The sequence below is a fragment of the Chiloscyllium plagiosum genome, unplaced genomic scaffold (genome assembly GCF_037043375.1).
Source record: "Chiloscyllium plagiosum isolate Xiang-an unplaced genomic scaffold, Cpla_swu_hap1 HiC_scaffold_12, whole genome shotgun sequence".
In the NCBI taxonomy this organism is placed as follows: Eukaryota; Metazoa; Chordata; class Chondrichthyes; order Orectolobiformes; family Hemiscylliidae; genus Chiloscyllium; species Chiloscyllium plagiosum.
This window is the reverse complement of record NW_028270150.1, coordinates 57,041,424-57,065,416: the sequence shown is the minus strand read 5'-3', so window position 1 is coordinate 57,065,416 and position 23,993 is coordinate 57,041,424. Positions and strand designations below refer to the sequence as shown.

Sequence of the window (23,993 nt, the reverse complement as noted above, 5' to 3'; positions counted from 1 at the left end):
ACTTCTGAAAAAGGGTCACTGGACCCGAAAGGTTAACTCTGATTTGTCTCCACAGATGCTGCCAGACTTGCTGAGATTTTACATCAGTTTCTGTTTTTGTTTCAGATTTCCATCATGTTCTTTCATTTTTAGACTTCGCCAAACAGCTCAGGAAAATGGGGAATTTGTCAGGGCAGCAACACCAATATAGCCTCAGAGATAACACTTTCTGTTGCGGATTTGTACCACAATCTTTGGCAGAACCAGTATTACCGGCGAAATTGCCAATGTTACTGGTGGCAGGACCAAATGCCATAGTACACTACTGCATAGAGTCATAGAGATGTACAGCATGGAAACAGACCCTTCAGTCCAACTCGTCCATGCCGACCAGATATCCCAACCCAATCTAGTCCCACCTGCCAGCACCCGGCCCATATCCCTCCAAACCCTTCCTATTCATATACCCATCCAAATGCCTCTTAAATGTTGCAATTGTACCAGCCTCCACCACATCCTCTGGCAGCTCATTCCATACACGTAGCACCCTCTGCGTGAAAAAGTTGCCCCGTAGGTCTCTTTTATATCTTTCCCCTCTCACCCTAAACCTATGCCCTCTAGTTCTGGACTCCCCGGCCCGGGAAAAGACTTTGTCTATTTATCCTATCCATGCCCCGCATAATTTTGTAAACCTCTATAAGGTCACCCCTCAGCCTCCGACGCTCCAGGGAAAACAGCCCCAGCCTGTTCAGCCTCTCCCTGTAGCTCAAATCCTCCAACCCTGGCAACATCCTTGTAAATCTTTTCTGAACCCTTTCAAGTTTCACAACATCTTTCCAATAGGAAGGAGACCAGAATCGCACTGCAATGTTACAAGTTTTTCCCCTCCGGAGGGAGACACTCATTTCTGATACCACTGCCACATTTCTACTGCAGAACGAGAGATTACATCCTAGGGTTTAAAGTCAAATATAAATTAGCAAAAATAGAAGAATAAAGATACTACATTAGCTGTATGTTCAACACAGTAGAACATAGAACTATTAATATTCTTCTCTTGAAGTGGGTATACACATGTTTGAAAACGCAATTAGGATAGAGAAACTCCTCCTACACGGTTTTTGACTATTAATAATATCGTGTATTTCCAGCCCAGCCTTACAAGTTTGACCAGTTTCACCTCGCGTTTTCTTGCCCAGCCTCGGTGTAATATCCAAGTTCACTGGCCGAGATTTCAGCCGCTCCCTTCGTCTTTTAGGGAGAAATGAGCGCGTTTAAACTATCCAATATCTGGCAGGAGGACATCGCAATAAACTTGTCTAAACTATTTTCTTCGAACAAGTCTGTGGAGGATAACCCAACGAAAACTACTTCCGAAACAGTCAGGTAAATCGAAGAGCCGTCTGTCACCTGCTTTAGTCAAGCAGTATCATTGGACATGGAAAACAACATGAACCCGTGTACTAAAATAGATTTGAGTTTTGGTCTGACAGCAAGTGCGAGATCTTTGCTTTCTTGTTACCACAGAAAGAGTAGTAGAACTAAACTACAGGCTATGTGTACTTGGGAGATCAATACAAATGAATAGCAAAAGGAAGCTAGAGCAGCTTATGAATAGAGGGCTACGGAGATAGGCAAGACAGATAAAAGGGACGATCTATGTTGAAGAGGATTACAAGAACGAGAAAGTAAATGAGAGGCACCAATCTGTGAGGAGGAACGGTCGGGAGTGTGAGAGAGACAAATCTGTGCAGAGGACACCTAAGATCTTACAGTTTGGAGATAGATTACAGCACTCTCAGATATCATCACTCCCTATAATTAAAGTATAAATATTGCCAATGGTGAGTGAACATAAATCCTTCTGATGAATGTTTTGGAAAATGGCAATAAATTGAAAGCCTGAGTAAGTGGAGTACTGCACCAATACAACGTAAGCTGTTTTCACAAAATCTTAATGATTTGAGAGAGTGGTTCATTTGAGGAATAAACTTCCAGAGGAAGTGGTGGATGTAGGTACATTAATAACGTTGAAAAGATATTTGGGATCAATGCATGAATAAGAAAATTTTAATCCGTTTCTTGTCTTGAAGAGGGGTGGCACAGTGGTTAGCACTGCTGCCGCACAGTGCCAGGAATCTGGGTTTGAATCCAGCTTTGGGCGATTGTCTGTGTGGAGTTTGCACATTCTCCCCGTGCTAATTTGCCCATGGTGTTCAGGGATATGTAGGTTAGATTAATTAGTCGGGGGAAATTGTTGAGTAGTATGGGTCAGGGTGGGCTACTCTTCGACCGGATGGTCGGTGTGGACTTGCCGAGTCGAAGGGCCTGTTTCCACACCGTAGCAATTCAAAATGTTTGGAGGGATATGGGCCAAGTGCAGGCAAGTGGGACTAGTTTAATATGGGATTATGGACTGGTTGGACTAAAGGGTCTGTTTCTGTGCTGTGTGACTATGATTGCCAATATTGAATCCAGAGAGTAATAAAATCATTAAACATAAGGAAAATTTCGGAGAATGGATTTTGTGTTCAGGTGATAAATAGTTTAGTTTCCTGAGAGATATTTATTACTCAAATCACACCTGGTTGAGTCAAGTAAGTATTTATCTGGTATCAAATGTTGAAAGTAAGTATTCTATTAAACATCTTTGCTAGATATGTTTTACACATAAAACTATGTTAAATATGGGTTAAACATCCATCGAAAAACAGGTGTAGATACTTTGACAGAAATGATGCAGGATTGTTATTATTGCTTTGAACTACTATTCAAATATTATCTTGCTTAGTCATTTTAAGCCCTACTCCATTTGTAACCATGGTAAAGAAACATTGTCATAGATTTCACGGTGACAATATCAGTCACTTAAGGTAAAAATAGTGGTCTTGAAATTAAATTACACAGCACTGTACTTCAGGCATGGAATGGATGCTAAAATGTTCAAATTGATCATAAATGATTTGGGATTATTGAAAAAAAAATGCAAATCAGTCTTTGCATTAAAATGAATTGTGCAGTACGTCACACAAGAATCTTTTTAAAATATTCTTCCAAGGAGTGTGGGCAATGCTGGCTAGGCCAGCATTTGTTGCCCCATTGCAGTCAATGGAGATAGGTACAGTCACATGCTGTTAGAAAAGGAGTTTCATGATTTTGACCCAGAGACAGTGAAGTGACAGTGATATAATTAGTTCAAGTAGGTGTGTGGCTAAGAGGAGAACTTGCAGGTGATGCTGTTCCCATATTCCCACTGATTTTGTTCTGCTAGATGATCAATGTAATGCATTTGGAAAAATGAACTGTTGCCAGTATGCGTTGGTGGTGGTTGGAATGAATGTTTAAGAGTGTGCTATTCAAATTGGATGCTTTGTCTTGGTTGGTGTTGAACCTCTTGAGTATTGTTTGAGCTGCATTCTCCAACTGCAGGTGCAGAGTACCCTGAAAATTCCTGATACATGCCTTGTAGATGGCGGGCATGGTCTGAGGAGTCAGGTGTAATTATGTGACTAATCCAGTTGAGTTTCTGGTTAATGGTAGCACTGGGATGTTGATAGTGGGATATTCAGCAATAGTAATATCATTGAATATCAAGGGATAATTGTTATCTTCTCTCATGATCATTGACTGATATTTGTAAGGCACAAATGTCACTTGTCACTTATCAGCCCAAACCCAAATGTTATCCAGGTCTTTCTGCCTTGGACATGGACAGCTTCTGTGCATGAAGAGTTGAGAATGATGCCAATCATTGGGTCATCATCATTGAATTTAATCACTTCTGACCTTATGATGGAAGGAGCTGAACAAGATTGTGCTTCAGACACAACCCTGAGGAACTCTACAGAGATGCCTTAATTGCTGAGATGACTGACTCCAACAGGTACAACCATGTTCCTGTGAGCTAGTAGAGATTCCAACCAATGAAGAGGTGTTCCTGGATTCCCACTGAATTAAAATGGCTAAAAACCAACCTGTATAGTGCTTGGAACCTCAGGACAAAGCCAAGATTGATTGTTCACTCAGCACTTACGGATGAAGATTGTTTCAAATGATTTAGCCTTGACTTGTGTGCTTGGATTCCCCATTATTGAGAATGAACATATTTGTGGAGTTTCCATTTCTAATTCAGTAATTAATTGTCCATCATTATTCACAACTGGATGAGGCAGGGCTGCAGAGCCAAGAACTCATCCAGGATTGTGGAACCTCTTAGCTTTTAAATCATGTACTATTTATACTGTTTGTCATGCAGGTGGTCCTGTGTTGTAATTTTCAGGTTGATACTTTATTTTTAAGTGTGCCTGATGCTACTTCATGCATGGCCTTTGGCAGCATCATTGGTTCAGGTTTGATCATCCAGTTTGATGGTCATGCTGGAGTGGCGATATGTCAGGCCGCAAGGTTACAGATCGTGGTTAGGTCTAATTCTCCTGATGCTGATGGTCCACAGCATTTAATGAATACCTAGGCTTGAGTTACTAGATCTGATTAAAGTCTATCCCATTTAGCATGATGGTAGGGCCACACAACACAGTGGAGGTTATCCTCAACATGAAGACAGGACTTCATTTCCACAAGGACTGTGCAGTGGCCATTCTTAGAATTCTGTTGTAGACAGATACATCTTGGTCTTCTTAACATCCTCATCCTCTGTTGCAGATGCAGTGTAGCAGCTATGTCATTTAGAACTCAGCCAGCTTGGTAAATAATGTTTCCATCAAGAAATTCTTGATGATGGACCTTGAACACCCTCAGCACCAGAGTACATTTGTACCCTGGACCCCTCAATGCATTTTCTATGTGGTGTTCAAGTTGGGGGGGGGGGGGGGGGAGGTGTGTGTGGTATGGGAGGGCAGTAAGTGAATTCAGCAAAAGTTTCTTTGGCACTTTTGACCTGATGAAATGGGACTTCATGGAGTTGAAGTCAATCTTGACTGCTCTGAGGCCAACTCCATCCTGACTGTATACCACTGTGCCACAATTTCTGGTGTGTCTGTCCTATTGATGAAATATGTCAGACCCAGGAATAGCAATAATGACATTTTTTTCATGAGATATGGACATCATTGACCAGCACCTATTGCCTAACATTAATTGCTCTCTGGTCGATTGTGGTGATTCGTCTTCTTGCACATACGGTGCTGTTAGGAAGGGAGTTTTGGGGTTTTGACCCAGTGACGGTGAAGGACAGTGATATAGTTGTAAGTGAGGATGAGCCACGGAAGGGAACTTGTAAGTAATGATGTTCCCATACATTTACTGCCCTTATCTTTCTAGGTAACAGAGTTTGTGGATTCGAAAAATGTTGTTGAAAGAACCTTTGAGTTACTGCAATGCATCTCGTAGATTGCAAACAATTCCATGACAGTGCATCGTTCGTGGAAGAAGTAAATAATGAGGGTGGGTGGATTGGGTAACAAGCTGTTTTGTCCTGAATGTGGTCAAATCTCTTGAAGGTCGTTCCAGCTGCACCCATCCAGACAAATGAAGAGCATTCCATCACACTCATCACGTGAACTGTGTGGTTGGTGGACAGACTTTGAAAAGACAGGTGATGAGTGATGGCTGGCAGAGTTCAAGGTCTATCACTAGGAATTCCTTGGTAGAACCTCTACTGACTGAGCTAAATGAATCCTATGTCAAGTAGCTGCTAGACCTGTGAAATTCCTAGCCTCTGACATATTCAGAGGGAATTCAGTGATTGTGACATTATTGAAAGTAAGCATGGTTAGATTGTCTCTTGACAGATATGATAATTGCTTGTCATTTGTGTGGCATGAATGTTACTTGTCACATTCCACTGAAGCCTGGATACTGTTCAGGTCATGCTGCATTTGGACGTACACTGCTTCAGTATCTGAGGAGTCACAACCGGTGTTGAACATTGTGCAATTGTCAGTATCATCCTATGACTGATGTTATGAAGGTTGAAGAAGCAGCTGAAGATAGTTGGTCCCAGTACACTACCCTGAGGATCTCCTGCAGTGATATCCTAAACTGAAATGACTGACCTCCAAAAACCACAACTATCTCCCTATGTGATGGCTATGGTTTTAATCTGCAGAGAATTTGGCACCTGATTCTCATTCATTCTAGTTTTGCTAGGGCTCATTGATGCCAGATTTGGTCGAATGTGGTCTTGATGTCAAAGGCTGTCACTCTCATCTCACCTCTGGAGTTCAGCTTTAGGTTTGAACCAAGACTGTAGTAAAGTCAGGACCTGAGTGGCCCTGAAGGAGCACAAGACTCTGCAGAATTTAAGCAAGTGCAGCTTGGTATGATTGGCGATGACCCCCTCCATCACTTTACTGATGATCGAGAGTAGACTGATAGGGCAGTGCTAGATTTGTTCCCTTATTTGTCCTACTGATGTGCTGGGCTCCTCCATTACTGAGAATGCAAATGTCATGGGCTTTCTCTGAGTCAGTTGTTTAATTGTCCATTAATATTCTCATCTGTGTGAGGCAGGACTGCAGATATTGGCTCTGGTTCATTAGTTGCGAGATAGCTTAGTTCCGTTTATAGCTTGATGCTTTTGCTCTGTGTTATGCAAGCAATCCTGTGTTGTTGCTTCATCAGACCGACACTTTACTTTTAGGTGCTGCTCCTAGCATGACCTCTTCATTCAACCAGAGTTGACCTCCTGCTTTGGTGGTAATGGTAGAGTGCAGTATATGTCCAGCCATGATGCTGCAAATTGTGTTGGTTTGTGACTCTGCTGCTGTTATGGCCCACAAAATCTTATTGATGTCCAGTCTTGAGCTATTAGAATTGCTCTGGGTCTATCTCATTTAACATTATGATAGCCACACAACATGATGGGGTGGCATCTTCAATGTGGAAATGGGACTTTGTCTCCACATGGAATGTGCAATGATCACTCTTTTACCCATACTGTCATGAACAAATAAATCTATGGCAGGCAGATTGGTAAGGATGAGGTCAAGTATGTTTTTCCTTCTTGTCAATTCCCACACCACTAGCCACAGACCCAGTCTAGCTATGACCTTTAGCAGTTGGCCATCTGTATCAGTAATTCTACAGCTGAGCCACACTTGACAATAGACATTGAAATCCCCCATCAAGAGAACAGTCTGCTTCCTTGCCACCCTTAGTACTTCCTCCATGTGGTGTTCAAATGGAGGAATACTTGCTCATCAATAGAGGACAGACATGGTATTTAGATTAGATTAGATTACTTACAGTGTGGAAACAGGCCCTTCGGCCCAACAAGTCCACACCGACCCGCCGAAGCGTAACCCACCCATACCCCTACATTTACCCCTTTTTACCTAACACTACAGGCAATTTAGCATGGCCAATTCACCTGACTTGCACATCTTTGGACTGTGGGAGGAAACCGGAGCACCCGGAGGAAACCCACGCAGACACGGGGAGAATGTGCAAACTCCACACACAGTCAGTCGCCTGAGGCAGGAATTGAACCCGGATCTCTGGCGCTGCGAGGCAGCAGTGCTAACCACTGTGCCACCGTGCCGCCCACATTGGTATCTGGTAGCACAGGAGATTTTGTTGCCTATGTTTGACTTGGTGCCATGAGGCTTCATGGGTTCAGCATCAATGTTGAAGACTCCAAGGACAATTCCATCCTCACTGTAAATCATTGTGCCACTACTCCTGTGGTGTCAGTTCTGCTGTTGGGAGAGGATATAACCAGTGATGGTGATGGTATTGTCTGGGTTGTTGTCTGTCATATATAATTCCATGGTCATAACAACATCAGGATTTTGCAGACACCTTTCCCCATTTTGACACTGGGCCCAAGGTGTTAGCAAGGAAGACTTTGCAGGGCCAGGTTTGCCATTGTCTTTCCTAGTGCCTACTTCGATACCAGATGGTTCCTCTGTTTTCATTCCTTTATTGAGACTTCTCCGTGGTTTGACAGAACTGAGTGACTTATTAGTTAAGAGTCACCAGCATTTATTGCCCATCCCTAATTACTGAGAGGTCAATTAAAGTCAACCAAATTGCTGTGGTCTGGAGTCCCATGTTGGCCAGACCAGGTAAGGATAGCAGATTTCCTACTTTATTAGGTATCAATGCATCAGAGGTTTTTAACGACACACAACAATGATTTCATGGTCATCATTCAGCTCTTAATTCACAATTCCTTTAAAATTCAAATTGGTGGTGGAATTCAAAGGCTGGTCCCCAGGGCATTATGTGGGTACTTGAATTCTTAGTCCAGTGATGATACCAATATGCTATCTGATTAACTTTTAGGTTAGATTTGCATATCAGGAATCAGAAACTATTTATGAGAACTTATTAATTGTTTGCTTGGAAAACTTATAACAAAAGTAGTGAAATTTCACATATCAATCACCAACTAGCAATTAAATAGTTGGCAGTCCGTCATTGGTCACAAAATTTGCTTGACTGTTTTGTAATTTGACCCTTTAATGTTGTGTTAATAGGCCCTGTGTAGGGTCTTTCTCCTGGAGTTGATTACAGAATTCACAAAAGATCACTGTGAAAGGAAATGAGCTATATGAAAAAATACCTTTTCAATTAGTTTTTAGGTGTAGTTTTTATTAATGGGACTGTGTTTACACACAGAAATTCCAGGATGACATTATTAAAAGGGCTTGTCCTGGATTATTCTAATTTACATTGGTTATGTTTTGATTAAATTATGTTTCTCGTTCTGTTAATGAGTTATTTGAATTTCCACATGTGATTACCCAAATATCCACTGCAACGTTTGCAGAGGACTGATGTAAACACAATTGTTAACAACATAAACAGCCATTTAAACCAGGGAATCAACCAAGTAATATCGGAGACTAGAAAAACCACAAAGAAGTTCTATCTGATTATGCTAATTAATTTCATGAGGTTGTTTCTCTCCCCTACAGAAATAAGAACTTGTTATTACATGTGCAGACTCAGTCTAGCAAGGCTACATTCTTGTGGTCATTCATTTCAATGGGAGAACACAGTGAATGCCTTGTTGAATCATCTAGAAGTGTCATAATACTGCACTATAGTTGTGACACACCGTGAACACTCCCTGTTTCATTCTCAGGTTTTGACACTGGGAGGGAAGAATCCCTTGGTTAATAATTTGTAGCAGTACCATGAATATGAATATAATCACTTGGAATTTAATTATAAATCACAAGCCAAGAGAAGTTTCAAAGTAATAGTTAGAATTTCTCATCAGGTCTCTCAATCTTCCATAGTGGCTTTAAGGGAAACCCAAGGAAAGATCAAAGTAGCCATTTACACAATTTCTCTTGAAGTTGTAAAAGACACTATATAAATGCAAGCTTTTATTTCCTTTTAACTTCATGGTTTCTTCCAGCTTTCTGCCAAAGTTACAACAAGGTGTTATATAACACACATTAAAATTCTATCCTTTAACCTTTGTGCCTGTGCCATTGGAACGTGATAATTTGATTATTTTTACAAAAGCTCTGACTGATGTCTTCCTCCACCATGGGCACTCCTTAGTATATTGCTGTACGATTTCTTATATTTCTTAGCAGTGTTTTCAATATAGGCCTTGTTCTTTAATTCTCATATAAGTCAAAGCCTGCAACTTTGAAAAGGTATCCATAATGTTGGGTTTTAAAAATGCTGGAACTAACTCTACGTCTCATGAAAATAAATATTATAGCTACCAATGGTTGATATCTGGTTATGGCAGCTCATTTGATACCTCACCACGTTTTAAAGATCGAAAGTGTACCGTGCCATAAAATCACAAGAAATTTCCAGTACACAATGAGACCATTTGGTCCATCTTGCCTTTGCTTGATCTTGGCAACTGCAATCCATAACTACATAACTAACCTACCAGGGACTGGTTCCTGAAATAAAGTTGGACAGGGAATCAGTAAGAGAGCACAAAGCCAGGACTGGGGTGGAAGGTGTACTAAACCACTTATTTTCAGGAACTGATTGGCACTCTCATACCCTTCCTGCCCAATAAGGATTACATAGATATATGATATTTCAAAATATTACCCTAGAATAGGGGTTAAAAACAGAAAGGTAAAGGTAGGTGGAAGTGTGTAACTGACTCCTTTTAATGCATTGATTATTTTGCCACACCGGCAAGAATCCATTTAAAACTATTTTACTTCACATCTTTTATCAGTGATTTTCTTTATCTTTTAAATTGTTTTGCCTGCTACAATTTTTGCTGCTGTATTTGTTTTTTTTTTCTATTTATGTTCTAGTCTTAAGGACAAGCAAACTGCAGTGACCCCAAAAGATGGAAAAATAAATGAACAGGCTTTCTCTGGGTCTGCAAATAAGTTGGTTACAGACCTGGCAAAGGTAATATCCATTCTGATTTCTGGAATGTGTTTTCAAATTACTGTTTAAGTGAATAAAAAACAAATTTAAAGCTTAAAGCTGCAATGATCTATTCTTTTCTTGTGTTGGTAAAGGTTTTTCAGGGTTCTGTGGACAAAGAGAAGTCTTCAGCACAGGAGGAACCAACAGATAGTGAAGCCATTGGATTATTTCCAACCATTGGTTTGAACCAACCTGAGGAAGGGCTTCGACAGAAATTGGGAAGTTTTTTCAGTCGCACCTCAAAATCCAAACCAAAACAATCATTAACTCTACCTCAAAGTGAGAGTGTCAGCAGCCTAGATTTGAACACTGAATATCGCAATGGAACTCCAATCCCAAAGCAGAATGATGCTGCAGAAAAGGAGCCTCTTAGTAAGCATATTACAGCAGGCCTTGGCAGCAATGCTGGGGAGAATGGCAACAGAACATTGATGGTAACCTGTCTTGAGACTCCTTCCACAGAGCAGATATTTGACCAATCAGGATTAGTTGAGCAGAATAAATCTGAGGTTGTAAATCATAAAGGAATCAAAATTAATTCAACCACTTCAGCACAATACACGGGAAGTGGCCAATCAGAAGAAAAATTTAACAGTTCTGCTCAAACCCCAGATCCTACAGCCCCTCAGTAAGTTATTTTGAAATTATTACAACTTGTTATAGAGTATTTAAGGAAATGTTTCAAACAGATTTAATCACCTGTCTTAGGGTCATAGAGTTACAGAGATGTACCGCATGGAAACAGACCCTTCGGTCCAACTCATCTATGCTGACCAGATATCTTTAATTAATCTAATTCCATTTGCCAGCACTTGGCACATATTCCTCTAAACCCTTCCTCTTCATAAACCAATCCAGATGTATTTTAAATGTTGTGGTTGTACCAGCCTCCACCACTTCCTCTGGCAGCTCATTCAATACATGCACCACTCTCTACATGAAAAAAATTGCCCCTTAAGTCCCTTTTAAATCTTTCCTGTCTCACCTTAAACTCAGCCCTCTAGTTATGGACACCCCTATCCCAGGGATAAGATCTTGTCTATTTACCCTATCCATGCCCCTCATTATCTTATAAACCTCCATAAGGTAACCCCTTAGCCTCCAACATTCCCAGCCTATTCAACCTCTCCCTATAGCTCAAACCAACCTGGCAACATCCTCTTAATGAAAAATAGTGATTTGATAAGCTATTATTTTAAGGACCCATTTCCCTATTAGTTTTCTGCTCTGGTGCCTGCACTTTTCTTTATCGGTTAGGACAGCAGGGTATTTAAACCTGTCAACACTGTTAACATGGTTTCCTGAAGAATGTTGATGGAGTTATGCTCAGATGGCATCGGAAACAACTATTTCCAGTTGGTTTCCTTACTTTCACTGCAGAAATTCAATGATAATCTGTAGATTAATTCCTTTGGCTTTTAATTATTGTATTTTTTTCCAAAAAAAAGCTATGTTAATTTTTTTCCCTTGCTTTTATCATACTTTCTCTTGTTCTAATGATTCTAATTTTTCTCTCCTTATTCCGTGCAGTCACATTGAATTTACATTGAATTCAATATTTTACCTTAAGTCCTGTTTCAAGGCTCACTGCTTATTGATGATTCTTCAATGTAATTAGTAAAGGAGATTAACAGTTAATGGCCCAGGTTATACAAGTTCCTGATGCCCTGTATATGGCCTGCTGAAAATAACCTGCCATGAAAATTACCATAGAAAATTTATGAAAAGTCACTGTCCCCAGTGATATCAAAACTAATATACAGTACAACCTTGCTTCTCCGAACATTAATTATCTGAATTTCAGATTATCCAAACAAGATCTCAAGGTCCCGATGCTTAGGTAAACTGTTACCTGAACACTCGATTACCTGAACATTCGATTATCCAAACAAAATACTTCCCACCTGTGCCATTCAATAATCAAGGTTTCCCTGTAATGGTGATGAGAATCCCATTAATCTTTTGATGATTTTATACATCCATTCAGTTCTATAATATTATGCTCAAGGGGTCTGAGAATTGTTATTGAGTCATACGATCATACAGCATGGAAACAGACCCTTTGGTCCAACTCGTCCATGCCAACCAAGTTTCCCAAACTAAACTAGTCCCACTTGCCTATATCTCTCTGAACCTTTTCTATTCATGTATCTGTCAAAATGGCTTTTAAATGTAACCGTACCTACATCTTCTACTTCCTCTGGCAGTTCATTCCACATACAATCCACTCTGTGTGAAAAAGTTGCCTCTCTGGTCCCTTTTAAATCTTTCTCCTCTCACCTTATAAATATTCCCTCTAGTTTTGATCTCCACTACCCTCGGGGAAATAAAACCTTTGCTATTCATGTTATATAAGCCCATCATGATTTTATAAACCTCTATAAGGTCACCCCTCGACTTCCGACACTTTGATGAAAAATGTCCCTGCTATCCAGCCTCTCCTTATAACTCACACTTCCAGTCCCTGTAATATCATTGTTACTCTTTTCTGCACGCTCCCCAATGTAATAATATCCTTTCCATTGCAGGGCGACAAGAACTGTACACAGTATTCCAAAAGTGACCTCACCAATATCCTGTACAACCGCAACATGACATCCCAACTCCTGTACTCAATAATCTGAGCAATGAAGATAAGCATGCTAAATGCCGCTTTAACCACCCCTGTCCACCTGTGAATCCATTTTCAACGAACTATGTCATGACTGAAACCATCTTGATATTCCAGGTTTATGAATTGAGTTAAATTTTACCAGTTGCTCTAGTGGGCTGTTAGCCCAGGGAATTAAGCTGGACTTCTGGATAACTGACCTCATGACTTTATTACTTACTCTGAAACTTTAATAACCTCTGCCAAACCTAGCCGCTTTTTCTTTTCCCAAAAATTTCCACATTACTGTTTAGTTTAAAGCTCTATCCATAGCCCTAATTATGTGATTCACCAAGAATTTGGTCCCAGCATGATTCAGGTGGAGCCCATCCCTTCAGAACAGCTCCCTCCTTCCCCAGTACTGGTGTCAATGTCCATGAATTCAAACCCATTTTTTTCCCTCACTAACCTTTCAGCCACGTGTTTGCCTCTTTAATCTCATTGACCCTGTGCCAATTTGCTTATGGCTGAACAAGTAATCCAAAGGTTAATACCTTTTTGGTTATGGTTTTTAATTTAGCCCTTAGCTGCTCGTATTCCCTCAGCAGAACCTCTTTCCTCATTCTACCTGTGTTATTGGTATCAACATGGACCATAACAACTGGATCTTTCCCCACCCACTCCAAATTCCTTTGCAATCTAGATGAGATATCCTGAACCTAAACATCAGGCAGGCAACACATCCGAAAGGAGTCTCAATCCTGGCCACAGAGAAAAGTGTCTATTCCCTTGGTTATATTATCTCCATTTACAATTGCTTATCTCTTTTGCCCCCTTGTATGGAAAGACTCCCCGTACCATGGTGCTAAGGTCTCTGCTCATCCTCCCGATATGTTTTTAAAATTGAATTTATTTTCATGTTTACTGCAGCAACTTTGTGTTCTGAAATCACAGGAACTACTTTCGGAAACACAAATGTTTTAAGAAACGATTAACATGTTAAAGAACCTGCCAGGCGGAATTCCATTCATGTCTCTTGAATCATTTTTGTTTATTTGGTGATTGTTAACTTGGAAAATCAACTAAAGGCAACAGCAACTTGCGTTTGTTTAGTATCTTTTAATGCAGAAAAAAAATCCCACAGATGTAAAATAAGACATAAACAGATGCTGTGTCCAAAAAAGAGGCATTAGAAAGCTAACAAAAATCATCATCAAAGAGGTAGGTTTTTTTTAATTCATTCATGAGATGAGGGCATCACGGCTAGGCCAGCATTATTGCCCATCCCTAATTGCCCAAAGAGCAGTTAAGAGTTAACCATACTGCTGTGGGTCTGAGTCACATGTAGGTGGGGCCAGGTATGGCAGTTTCCTTCCCCAAAGTACAGTAGTGAACCAGATGTGTTTTGTGATAATCTACAATGGATTCATGGTCATCTAATTACACTTTTAATGGTGCAGGCAGATTGTTGAGAAGAGGAAAGGAATTTCAAAGTTTTGGGCCTTGATGACTGAAGCTGGCATATAGGGGTAATGGGGATGCATAAGGTGACAGCATTACAAGAAAGCACAGTTGTCAGGGAATTTTAGGACTGAAATAGATTCAGCAATAATAAAGCCATTCAGAGTTTTAAAAATGATAATTCTAAATGTGAAAGATTCAAAGCTAACATTGATCAATCAGCATTGGGCTCATCACTAAAGTAGCCTATGTACAGAAGATCTTTAGTTGAGTGTTACCCTTACTTACCCTCTTTCTTTTAATAAGTTGTAAAAATCTTTATTTTTCCCTTTGCTAGCCCTCATATGTTCTCTTCTAGGTTTATTGCAGCTCTTTGCAACTGTCTTGACATTTATTTGCTGCTGTTTATATCCATTCCAGTCTATAGGATTTTTGCTATTCTATAGATATATACAAGGTTTTCTTTTTGTTTTTCTAACATTTCTCATTTTTTTGACTGAGGATGCGGGATTACGGAGATAGTGTTGGGGAGTGCATCTGGGTGGGATGCTGTTCAGAGGGTTGATGCAGACACAATGGGCCAAATGACCTCGATACGCACTACAATTCCATGCTTAATTACACAAGAAAACTCTTTCCTTTTAGGGGGCATGCAGGTCTTGTACTATAGGAAACACTCCCTTTGAATACCATTCATGTTCATTTGTAGTTTTATCTGTTAACAATTTTGCCCAGTCCATTGTGGACGATTCCTGCATCAGCATTTGTATATCAGCCTAACTTCAATTTAAAACTTTGATTTATGATTCATCATTCCCTCTCTCAAAGCTCATGTTAGTTGTTAGCTATGTATTCCCATATTGCTAATTATTGATTAATTCTGGCTCATTATTCAGCACTGATTTTATTTTGTCAAATCTTTTGTTGGTTCATAAAGACATTCTTCCAGAAAAACTGTTTTGAATATATTAAAGATTTTTACTCACTCTGGGATTTGAGCTCTTCAGCTTTTCACATTCTGTGTGAAAGGTTAAGTATCCGATTGCAGCCACACTATTTGTAAAAGAGTTTCCTGCTGTCCATATTTATGCATCCTACTATTTTAACACCACGATCCGGAGGTCTATAGAAATCTAGCATTTTTTTCTATTCCCCAATTCTAACCAGAATAATTCTACTGCTTGTTTACTCTTAGCAAGGCGATGTCTGAAGAGAGGAAACCATGCACAACGTCTGCTAGCTTGGTGACTGGGAAGGGATCTTTGTTGATGAATATTTGATCTTGGAGCCATAAGATGTGAATCTTCATAGACAAGAGAGATTAGAGAAAAATAGCAGAGCGACAGAGGTTCAAGATTAAGCCTAGGACATGGGCTGGGGTAGCGTGGGTGTGGGATATGAGGGGGAGGAATTCTTGGTAGCAGTCTGGATGAATGGGCAAGAAGAATGAGATGTGTTGCAAAGCAGATGAACAAATGTCTGAAACTTAATTTTGTTTGTAAAAATGCAGGACTTGTTGGGCCGAATGGCCTGTTTCCATACTGTAGGGAGTCCAACCTAATCCAGGCTGTGATTCAACATTGCTATATTACAGAGTTCAAGCATTTTAAGACTAATAAATACAACAACAATGTTATATTAGAAAAGTAAGAATCTGTTTGAGAATGAGATTAAAGCAACTTTGAGATAGTGCAGAATTCAAAAGCCTTACGGAGAAACATGATCACAATAGGAGAAGTAGGATATAGTTACTGAGCTGCAAAAAAGTCACCTAACTACTCAGACAAAGGTGTTAATGCTGTAGAGCCACCAGCATTAGTAAAGATCCCAATGTGTTTCCAGAAGAAATTGGTGATTCAATCAACTCAAGTTTGGGAAAAGCCTGTTTTTGTGAATGGACATCTCTTCAATTTTATATACATGGGTGAGTATCATTGTCTTTTCAGACTGTTTACCATGGCTGAAAAAATAACAATTACAGCATACAGAGCTGAAACTACATGATCAGCATTTATGATTAAAGACATGCTAAAATTATCAGTGCAGTACAAAGGGTGTAAGAAAGTAGAGAATGTTTATGTGATTCATAATCAAGAGGCCTCCCTCTTGAGCATGCATGCTTGCCTTGACCTCAGCCATTCTGATTTAGCAATTCAATTAATTTCAATGAACATTGAACAGGTCAAGAGAGACCAAAGTATACTCAGTCTGTTTAAAGACAAGCCAGTCAGAGAACATTGGTCCCAAAACAAACAGTTGTTGAACAACTGGTCAACAATCAACTGGTAAATCATGTCATTGGGCTCTATAGATTCATGGCAAAAAGAAGAAAGAATCTATTGACACTAGCAATGAAATGAGTTCATAAGACGAATAAGTGCCAACAAACGAAAACAGGTTCAAGAAAATTGAACAAAAACTGACTTAGGATGTGCGACCATTCGCCCACATTGTGTTGAAGAGTGGTCAGACCAAATGTCTAGTGAGTTAGCCAGAAAAACATATTTGGAATACATTAAGGACAAAAGGATAACGAGGGAGAGAATAGAGCACCTCAAAGATCAGCAAGGTGGCCTTTGTGTGGAGCAGCAGAAAATGGGGGAGATAATAAATGAGTATTTTGCAACAGTATTTACTGTGGAAAAGGAAATGGAAGATATAGAAGGCAGGGAAATAGATGGTGACATCTTGAAAAATGTCCATATTACAGAGGAGGAAATGTTGGATATCTTGAAACGCATGAAGAGGGATAAGTTCCCAGGACCTGATCAGGTGTACCCTAGAACTCTGTGGAAAGCTAGGGAAGTGATTGCTGGGCCTCTTGCTGACATATTTGTATCATCGATAGTCATAGGTGAGGTGCCGGAAGACTGGAGGTTGGCTAACGTGGTGCCACTGTTTAAGAAGAGTGGTAAGGACAAACCAGGGAACTATAGACCAGTGAGCCTGATGTCGGTGGTGGGCAAGTTGTAGGAGGGAATCCTGAGGGACAGGATGTACATGTATTTGGAAAGGCAAGGACTGATTAGGCATTGTCAAAATGGCTTTGTGTGTGGGAAATCGTGTCTCACTAACTTGATTGAGTTTTTTGAAGAAGTAGCAAAGAGGATTGATGAGGGCAGAGCGGGAGATGTGATCTATATGGGCTTCAGTAAGGCATTCGGCAATGGTCCCCATGGGAGACTGATTAGCAAGGTTAGATCTCATGGAATACAGGGAGAACTAGCCATTTGGATACAGAACTGGCTCAAAGGTGGTGGTGGAGGGTTGTTTTTCAGACTGGAGTCCTGTGACCAGTGGAGTGCCACAAGGATTGGTGCTGGGTCCACTACTTTTTGTCATTTATATAAATAATTTGGATGTGAGCATAAGACGTATAGTTAGTACGTTTGCAGATGACACCAAAATTGGAGGTGTAATGGACAGCAAAGAGGGTTACCTCAGATTACAACAGGATCTTGATCAGATGGGCCAATGTGCTGAGAAATGGCAGATGGAGTTTAATTCAGATAAATGTGAGGTGCTGCATTTTGGGAAAGCAAATCTTAGCAGGACTTATACACTTAATGGTAAGGTCGTAGGGAGTGTTGCTGAACAAAGAGACCTTGGAGTGCAGGTCCATAGCTCCTTGAAGCTGATGTCGCAGGTAGATAGGTTAGTGAAGAAGGCGTTTGATATACTTTCCTTTATTGGTCAGAGTATTAAGTACAGGAGTTGGGAGGTCATGTTGTGGCTGTACAGGACATTGGTTTGACCAGTGTTGGAATATTGGGTGCAATTCTGGTCTCCTTCCTATCGGAAAGATGTTGTGAAACTTGAAAGGGTTCAGAAAAGATTTACAAGGATGTTGTCAGGGTTAGAGAATTTGAGCTATAGGGATAGGCTGAACAAGCTGGGGTTGTTTTTCCTGGAGCGTCGGAGGCTGAGGAGTGACCTTATAGAGGTTTACAAAATCATGAGGGGCATGGATAGGATAAATAGACAAAGTCTTTTCCCTGAGGTTGAGGGCATAGGTTTAGGGTGAGAGGTGAAAGATATAAAAGAGACCTAAGGGGCAACTTATTCATGTAGAAGGAGGTATGTGTATGGAATGAGCTGCCAGGGGAAGTGGTGGAGGCTGATACAATTGCAACATTTAAGAGGCATTTGGATGGGTATATGAATAGGAAGGTTCTGGATTAGTGGTGCTGGAAGAGCACAGCAGTTCAGGCAGCATCCGAGGAGGAGTAAAATTGACGTTTCAGGCAAAAGCCCTTCATCAGGAATAAAGGCAGAGAGCCTGAAGGGTGGAGAGATAAGCTAGAGGAGGATGGGGGTGGGGAGAAAGTAGCATAGAGTACAATAGGTGAGTGGGGGAGGGGATGAAGGTGATAGGTCAAGGAGGAGGGTGGAGTGGATAGGTGGAAAAGAAGATAGGCAGGTAGGACAAGTCATGGGGACAGTGCTGAGCTGTCCAACGCATCTCGTCCACGTTCTGCACCTCCGCCCTCAGACCCCACCCCTCCAACTGTAACAAGGACAGAACATCCCTGGTGCTCACCTTCCACCCTACCAACCTTCACTTAAACCAAATCATCCACCGACATTTCCGCCACCTCCAAAAAGACCCCACCACCAGGGATATATTTCCCTCCCCACCCCTTTCCGCCTTCCGCAAAGACCGTTCCCTCCGTGACTACCTGGTCAGGTCCACGCCCCCCCCTACAACCCACCCTCCCATCCTGGCACCTTCCCCTGCCACTGCAGGAATTGCAAAACCTGCGCCCACATCTCCTCCCTCACCTCCATCTAAGGCCCTAAAGGAGCCTTCCACATCCATTAAAGTTTTACCTGCACATCCACCAATATCATTTATTGTATCCGTTGCTCCCATTGCGGTCTCCTCTACATTGGGGAGATTGGACGCCTCCTAGCAGAGCGCTTTAGGGAACATCTCCGAGACACCCACACCAATCAACCACACCACCCTGTGGCCCAACATTTCAACTCCCCCTCCCACTCTGCCGAGGACATGGAGGTCCTGGGCCTCCTTCACCGCCGCTCCCTCACCAGCAGACGCCTGGAGGAAGAACGCCTCATCTTCTGCCTCGGAACACTTCAATCCCAGGGCATCAATGTGGACTTCAATAGTTTCCTCATTTCCCCTTCCCCCACCTCACCCTAGTTCCAAACTTCCAGCTCAGCACTGTCCCCATGACTTGTCCTACTTGCCTATCTTCTTTTCCACCTATCCACTCCACCCTCCTCCTTGACTTATCACCTTCATCCCCTCCCCCACTCACCTATTGTACTCTATGCTACTTTCTTCCACCCCCACCTCCTCTAGCTTATCTCTCCACCCTTCAGGCTCTCTGCCTTTATTCCTGATGAAGGACTTTTGCCAGAAACGTCAATTTTACTGCTCCTCGGATGCTGCCTGAACTGCTGTGCTCTTCCAGCACCACTAATCCAGAATCTGGTTTCCAGCATCTGCAGTCATTGTTTTTACTATATGAATAGGAAGGGTTTGGAGGGATTTGGCCGGGTGCTGGTAGGTGGGACTAGATTGGGTTGGGATAACTGGTCAGCATGGATGGGTTGGACCTAAGGGTCTGTTTTCTGCTGTACATCTCTATGACTCTATGACTCACTGGTGTATAAAGAAGACCATTACTCCAGATTCTCTTCAGCAAGATGTCCTGGGATTGCCAAGGGTCAGTCAGCAGCGTGGTGACCGGAGGTCTCAAGAGAGATTGAATATCTCATATCGTTGTAAAATCTGTGATTAAACAGGATTGCCTCGGCTGGAAAACAGCTCTACCATCTCTGAAGAAAATTCAGATTTCAGAAACCATCAAAATTTGTGAGAATAAAAGAAAGAACTGTGGATGCTCGAAATTCAATATAAAAATAGAAATTACTGGCCAAACTCAGCAGGTCTGGCAGCATCTGTATGGAGGAAGCAGACTTAACATTTTAAGATCATTGGCCCTTCTTCAGAAGCTCAAAAGATCAAGGGTTCTGAAGAAGGGTAATTGGATTTGAAGCATTAACTCTGCTTTCACCCCACAGATACTGCCAGACCTGCAAAATTTGTGAGGAGATGCAGACAGGGAGAAAAGGAATGTACTGTACAAGCCAAGTGAGCTAATTGATCAATCTTCTCCTGAAACTGTTAGGCAGAAACAAAGCCGAGTGAACAAAATACAACAGTAAATTCAAATTTGATGTCATATTATGAAACAACTCAAGTTCAAGAGGAATATTTAAATTAATCGTCCAGCAAAGACCTATGACTGATCTAGGTCAGCAGCAAACATCAACATGACTAAGATGTGACATGTTAGGTTCACCAGTAAGACAACCATAGAAGGTGTGTGAAGACATTCAACCTAATCTATGTGTTGAAGTAAAGAGTTTACATACTTCAGCACAGGCAAATTAACAGATTGAGAATGAAGATTTGTTTGCACAGATTGAAGATGGACTGTATATGATTCCGTGGGAATCAACTCTAAGATGGGATCACTAATGGGAACATATTCTGGAAACAGTTAAGAAGAAATATCCTTGTCAAGAAATCCAGGATTTTCCAACACAAAAACATGCCTGTTTTAGCACAGAAAGGAAATGCGTGTGATTAAAGGCCATCATAAACATGATGTTGTGGGGCAACTACCTGATTAAATAGGGAAGAGTTCTGCAAAAGAAACTCAGAAGATTAATGGTCCCCCAGACAATGAATTCAACAAGAACAATATCCTCTGAAAAGATATCCAAAAGATTAAGAAGTCCTCCAGTGCAGAGGCATTTTACAGGCCATTTAGGTTCAAGAATACAGTCAGGGTCAACAATCCTCAAAGCTACCAACATTCCAAGTTCCAAAACATAGAAGAATTGTGAGACCTGAATTTGTGAAGTTTAGATTAGATTACTTACAGTGTGGAAACAGGCCCTTCAGCCCAACAAGTCCACACCGACCCTCCAAACAGCACCCACCCAGACCCATTCCCTTACATTTACCCCTTCACCTAACACTACAGGCAATTTAGCATGGCCAATTCACCTAACCTGTACATTTTTGGACTGTGGGAGGAAACCGGAGCAAATCCACGCAGACACGGGGAGAATGTGCAAAGTCCACACAGACAGTTGCCTGAGGCAGGAATTGAACCCAGGTCTCTGCCGCTGTGAGGCAACAGCGCTAACCACGGTGCCACCATGTCACCCATAGTTAGTGTCTTGAGGAGAGATGGAGTATTGGTAAATGAAATTATATACATGAACGTATGAATAATAACTTTGGGGAAACAGCTTGGGAGAAATGTTGTATGAAGGTAATAGTTCTGATATGGTGAAGATTAATGACTGTATTCAGCTTTACCCAATTTGATGATGTCGTAAGGATTTGGATGGGAAAAAAAGGCAGAAAAGCTTTGAATCTCAACAGGACAGTTATCCTAGGTCTCCTCATAGTTTTTAACAATGTAACTTACTTATGTAAGTTATACCTAATGGCTTTTATGCAATCCATTGCATCTTATTTAAGTCAAGAGCCTCTTCTCATTTAGAGTGGTATTCTTCTACCACTGTAAAGCATGTAAGCTCTTAAACGCAGTCATGGAAAGGAATAATGACAGCAAACTACCCCGACCACAAGCTAACAGTTATTGACATCATAACATATACAACACTCAACACCTAGGCAATTAGGCCTTATCACCTTCTCTAGGATCTTGCGAGATTTCTTATTCAAATTGAAAATGCTACTAAACCTTTTACAAAGCTCTTGACTCAATAAAGTCATCAAGATTTTTGTTCTATTATTTAGTTTTTATCACTTTCAATTAATGCTTGTTAACTGTGCAACTTCATTGCAACATTTAATTTTTTAGATGAAAGTCAAATTTTCATAGCATGCCATCAACTACATTTTTGTACTTTTAGGAGATTCCCTTTTTCTATTTTCATTATAACTATTATGCAAGGGCTTGTCATTCCACACACTTTGTGACCACCTACTGTCTGCACACTGGGAAAAAGAAACAAATTTCCACATCACAAAACAACATAAATTGTCTTAACAAGGGAGTAAGAAACATGTTGAAACAAATTGCGTAATACATTACTTTGGATTTGCTTTATCACTTAAAAAGATATATGAATGTTCAGGTGGTGGTCTTGATGACAAATTATATGAGGACTTATTGCAAAATTGACTGATGATTTAAAGTGGACGACAAATATTTTAGACATTAGCCACGAAGTTGAGCAGCCAGCATTATTCTACAGGTACTCTTTGGTTTCCTAAAACCTGAAAACAAAGGACGTGATGCTTGTTTTCAATATTGTGAAGGACAAACAAAATGTTTTTTTTTAATCCGCATTTTAAAAAGATGCTAGGCATTTTAAGAAGTAGCATACTTTACACTTTACATCCACCATTTTGGAACCTTAGAAAGCTTGCTTAAAAATTGCTAGGTGCTCAATTTCCAGAGCAAAGTTTTAAAATGTTTACAATCAAAAATAAATTCTCTATCAACATTGCAACGTTGATTTGTCCTTGTCTAATGCTGCTTGGATTTGGGAATGCAACTGTAAAGCGTGCTTGCAAAAGAAAGTAGTTACTTAACCTTTCCAGCATCATTCCAATCATTTTTGCTGCTGTTCTTCTTGTCTCCCATTCCTCTTATTTCAAGATTCCCAATGTCTCTCCTCTATACCCTGATCCTGGACTTCAACCTCCTTCCACCAGCTCACCTCCTCACAACTCCTATTCTTTCCAATCACTTACCCATCTGGCCATCAAACAATTCCTCTTGTTATTTGTCATTCCTTTGCCTCCTGAGCCCACTGGCCAACAATTGCTTACAATAAAATGGCTGGTGATCCCCCTCTAAGGTCTTCAATTCCCACTCATGCCCCCCACTTTCTAAGTCATGGGATCTCAGCACCAGATCAAGCCCCAGCTCTGACACTGCTCCTTCTGTGCCACTGGGGAACTAGCTACAGCCTGAAAAGTTCAAACACATCACCTACAGATGTGAATGAGAATATGATATAAATGAATTTTCTTTATTTTTCTGATTTACCATGACCTTCAAAGCTAACATTTATTCAAAACTTGAAAGCAATTATTATTGACAGTTAATTTATATGACAGGAGAGAAATAATTGAAAAATAAATAATGTTTGCAGATTACCCACAATAAATATGCAAGAAACTAATAATCTTCAGTGATAGTTTCTTCCAGAAACCTTTCAACTTTAATGTGAGTTGGAATTGATTTAATGTTTCTATGTCAGGATTCAAATAATGTTAACAATGCACTCATTATTTTAAAATAAGCCGTGATTACTGGGTTGCTTGTCATGTACAGAAAATTCTGAAAATATATGTTATAAATATTAGGTAAAATGGTTTCATTTCATTGGGCTTATTCATGCTGACATATAATGAAAAAAATCCTATCATTAAGTATTTCTTATGGAGACTCCATTGGCATTTGACACATTTACAGCCTGTCCTAATTTCTATTTGTGACTGAATTAATGTTATAACATTTTTAATCTGTTGTCTTAAAAATCTGAGTACACATCCATGACACCTGGGATTTGATTGGTAGAACACTTGCATCTGAATCATAACATT

The 23,993-nt window shown here is 40.6% G+C and overlaps 1 protein-coding gene across 2 annotated transcripts in view; it reads left to right on the top strand.

Moving 5' to 3' along the window:
• Positions 1–961: 961 nt before the first annotated feature.
• The window catches only part of LOC122555113 (uncharacterized), a 102,791-nt gene continuing 79,759 nt past the window's right edge, over positions 962–23,993 (top strand). For both annotated transcript variants that reach the window (XM_043700801.2, XM_087992853.1), the window contains exons 1-3: positions 962–1,365; positions 10,191–10,290; positions 10,404–10,939. In XM_043700801.2, the coding sequence (XP_043556736.2) occupies positions 1,244–1,365; positions 10,191–10,290; positions 10,404–10,939 (758 nt within the window). In that variant the 5' untranslated portion in view covers positions 962–1,243. The remainder of the gene's footprint in view (positions 1,366–10,190; positions 10,291–10,403; positions 10,940–23,993) is intronic.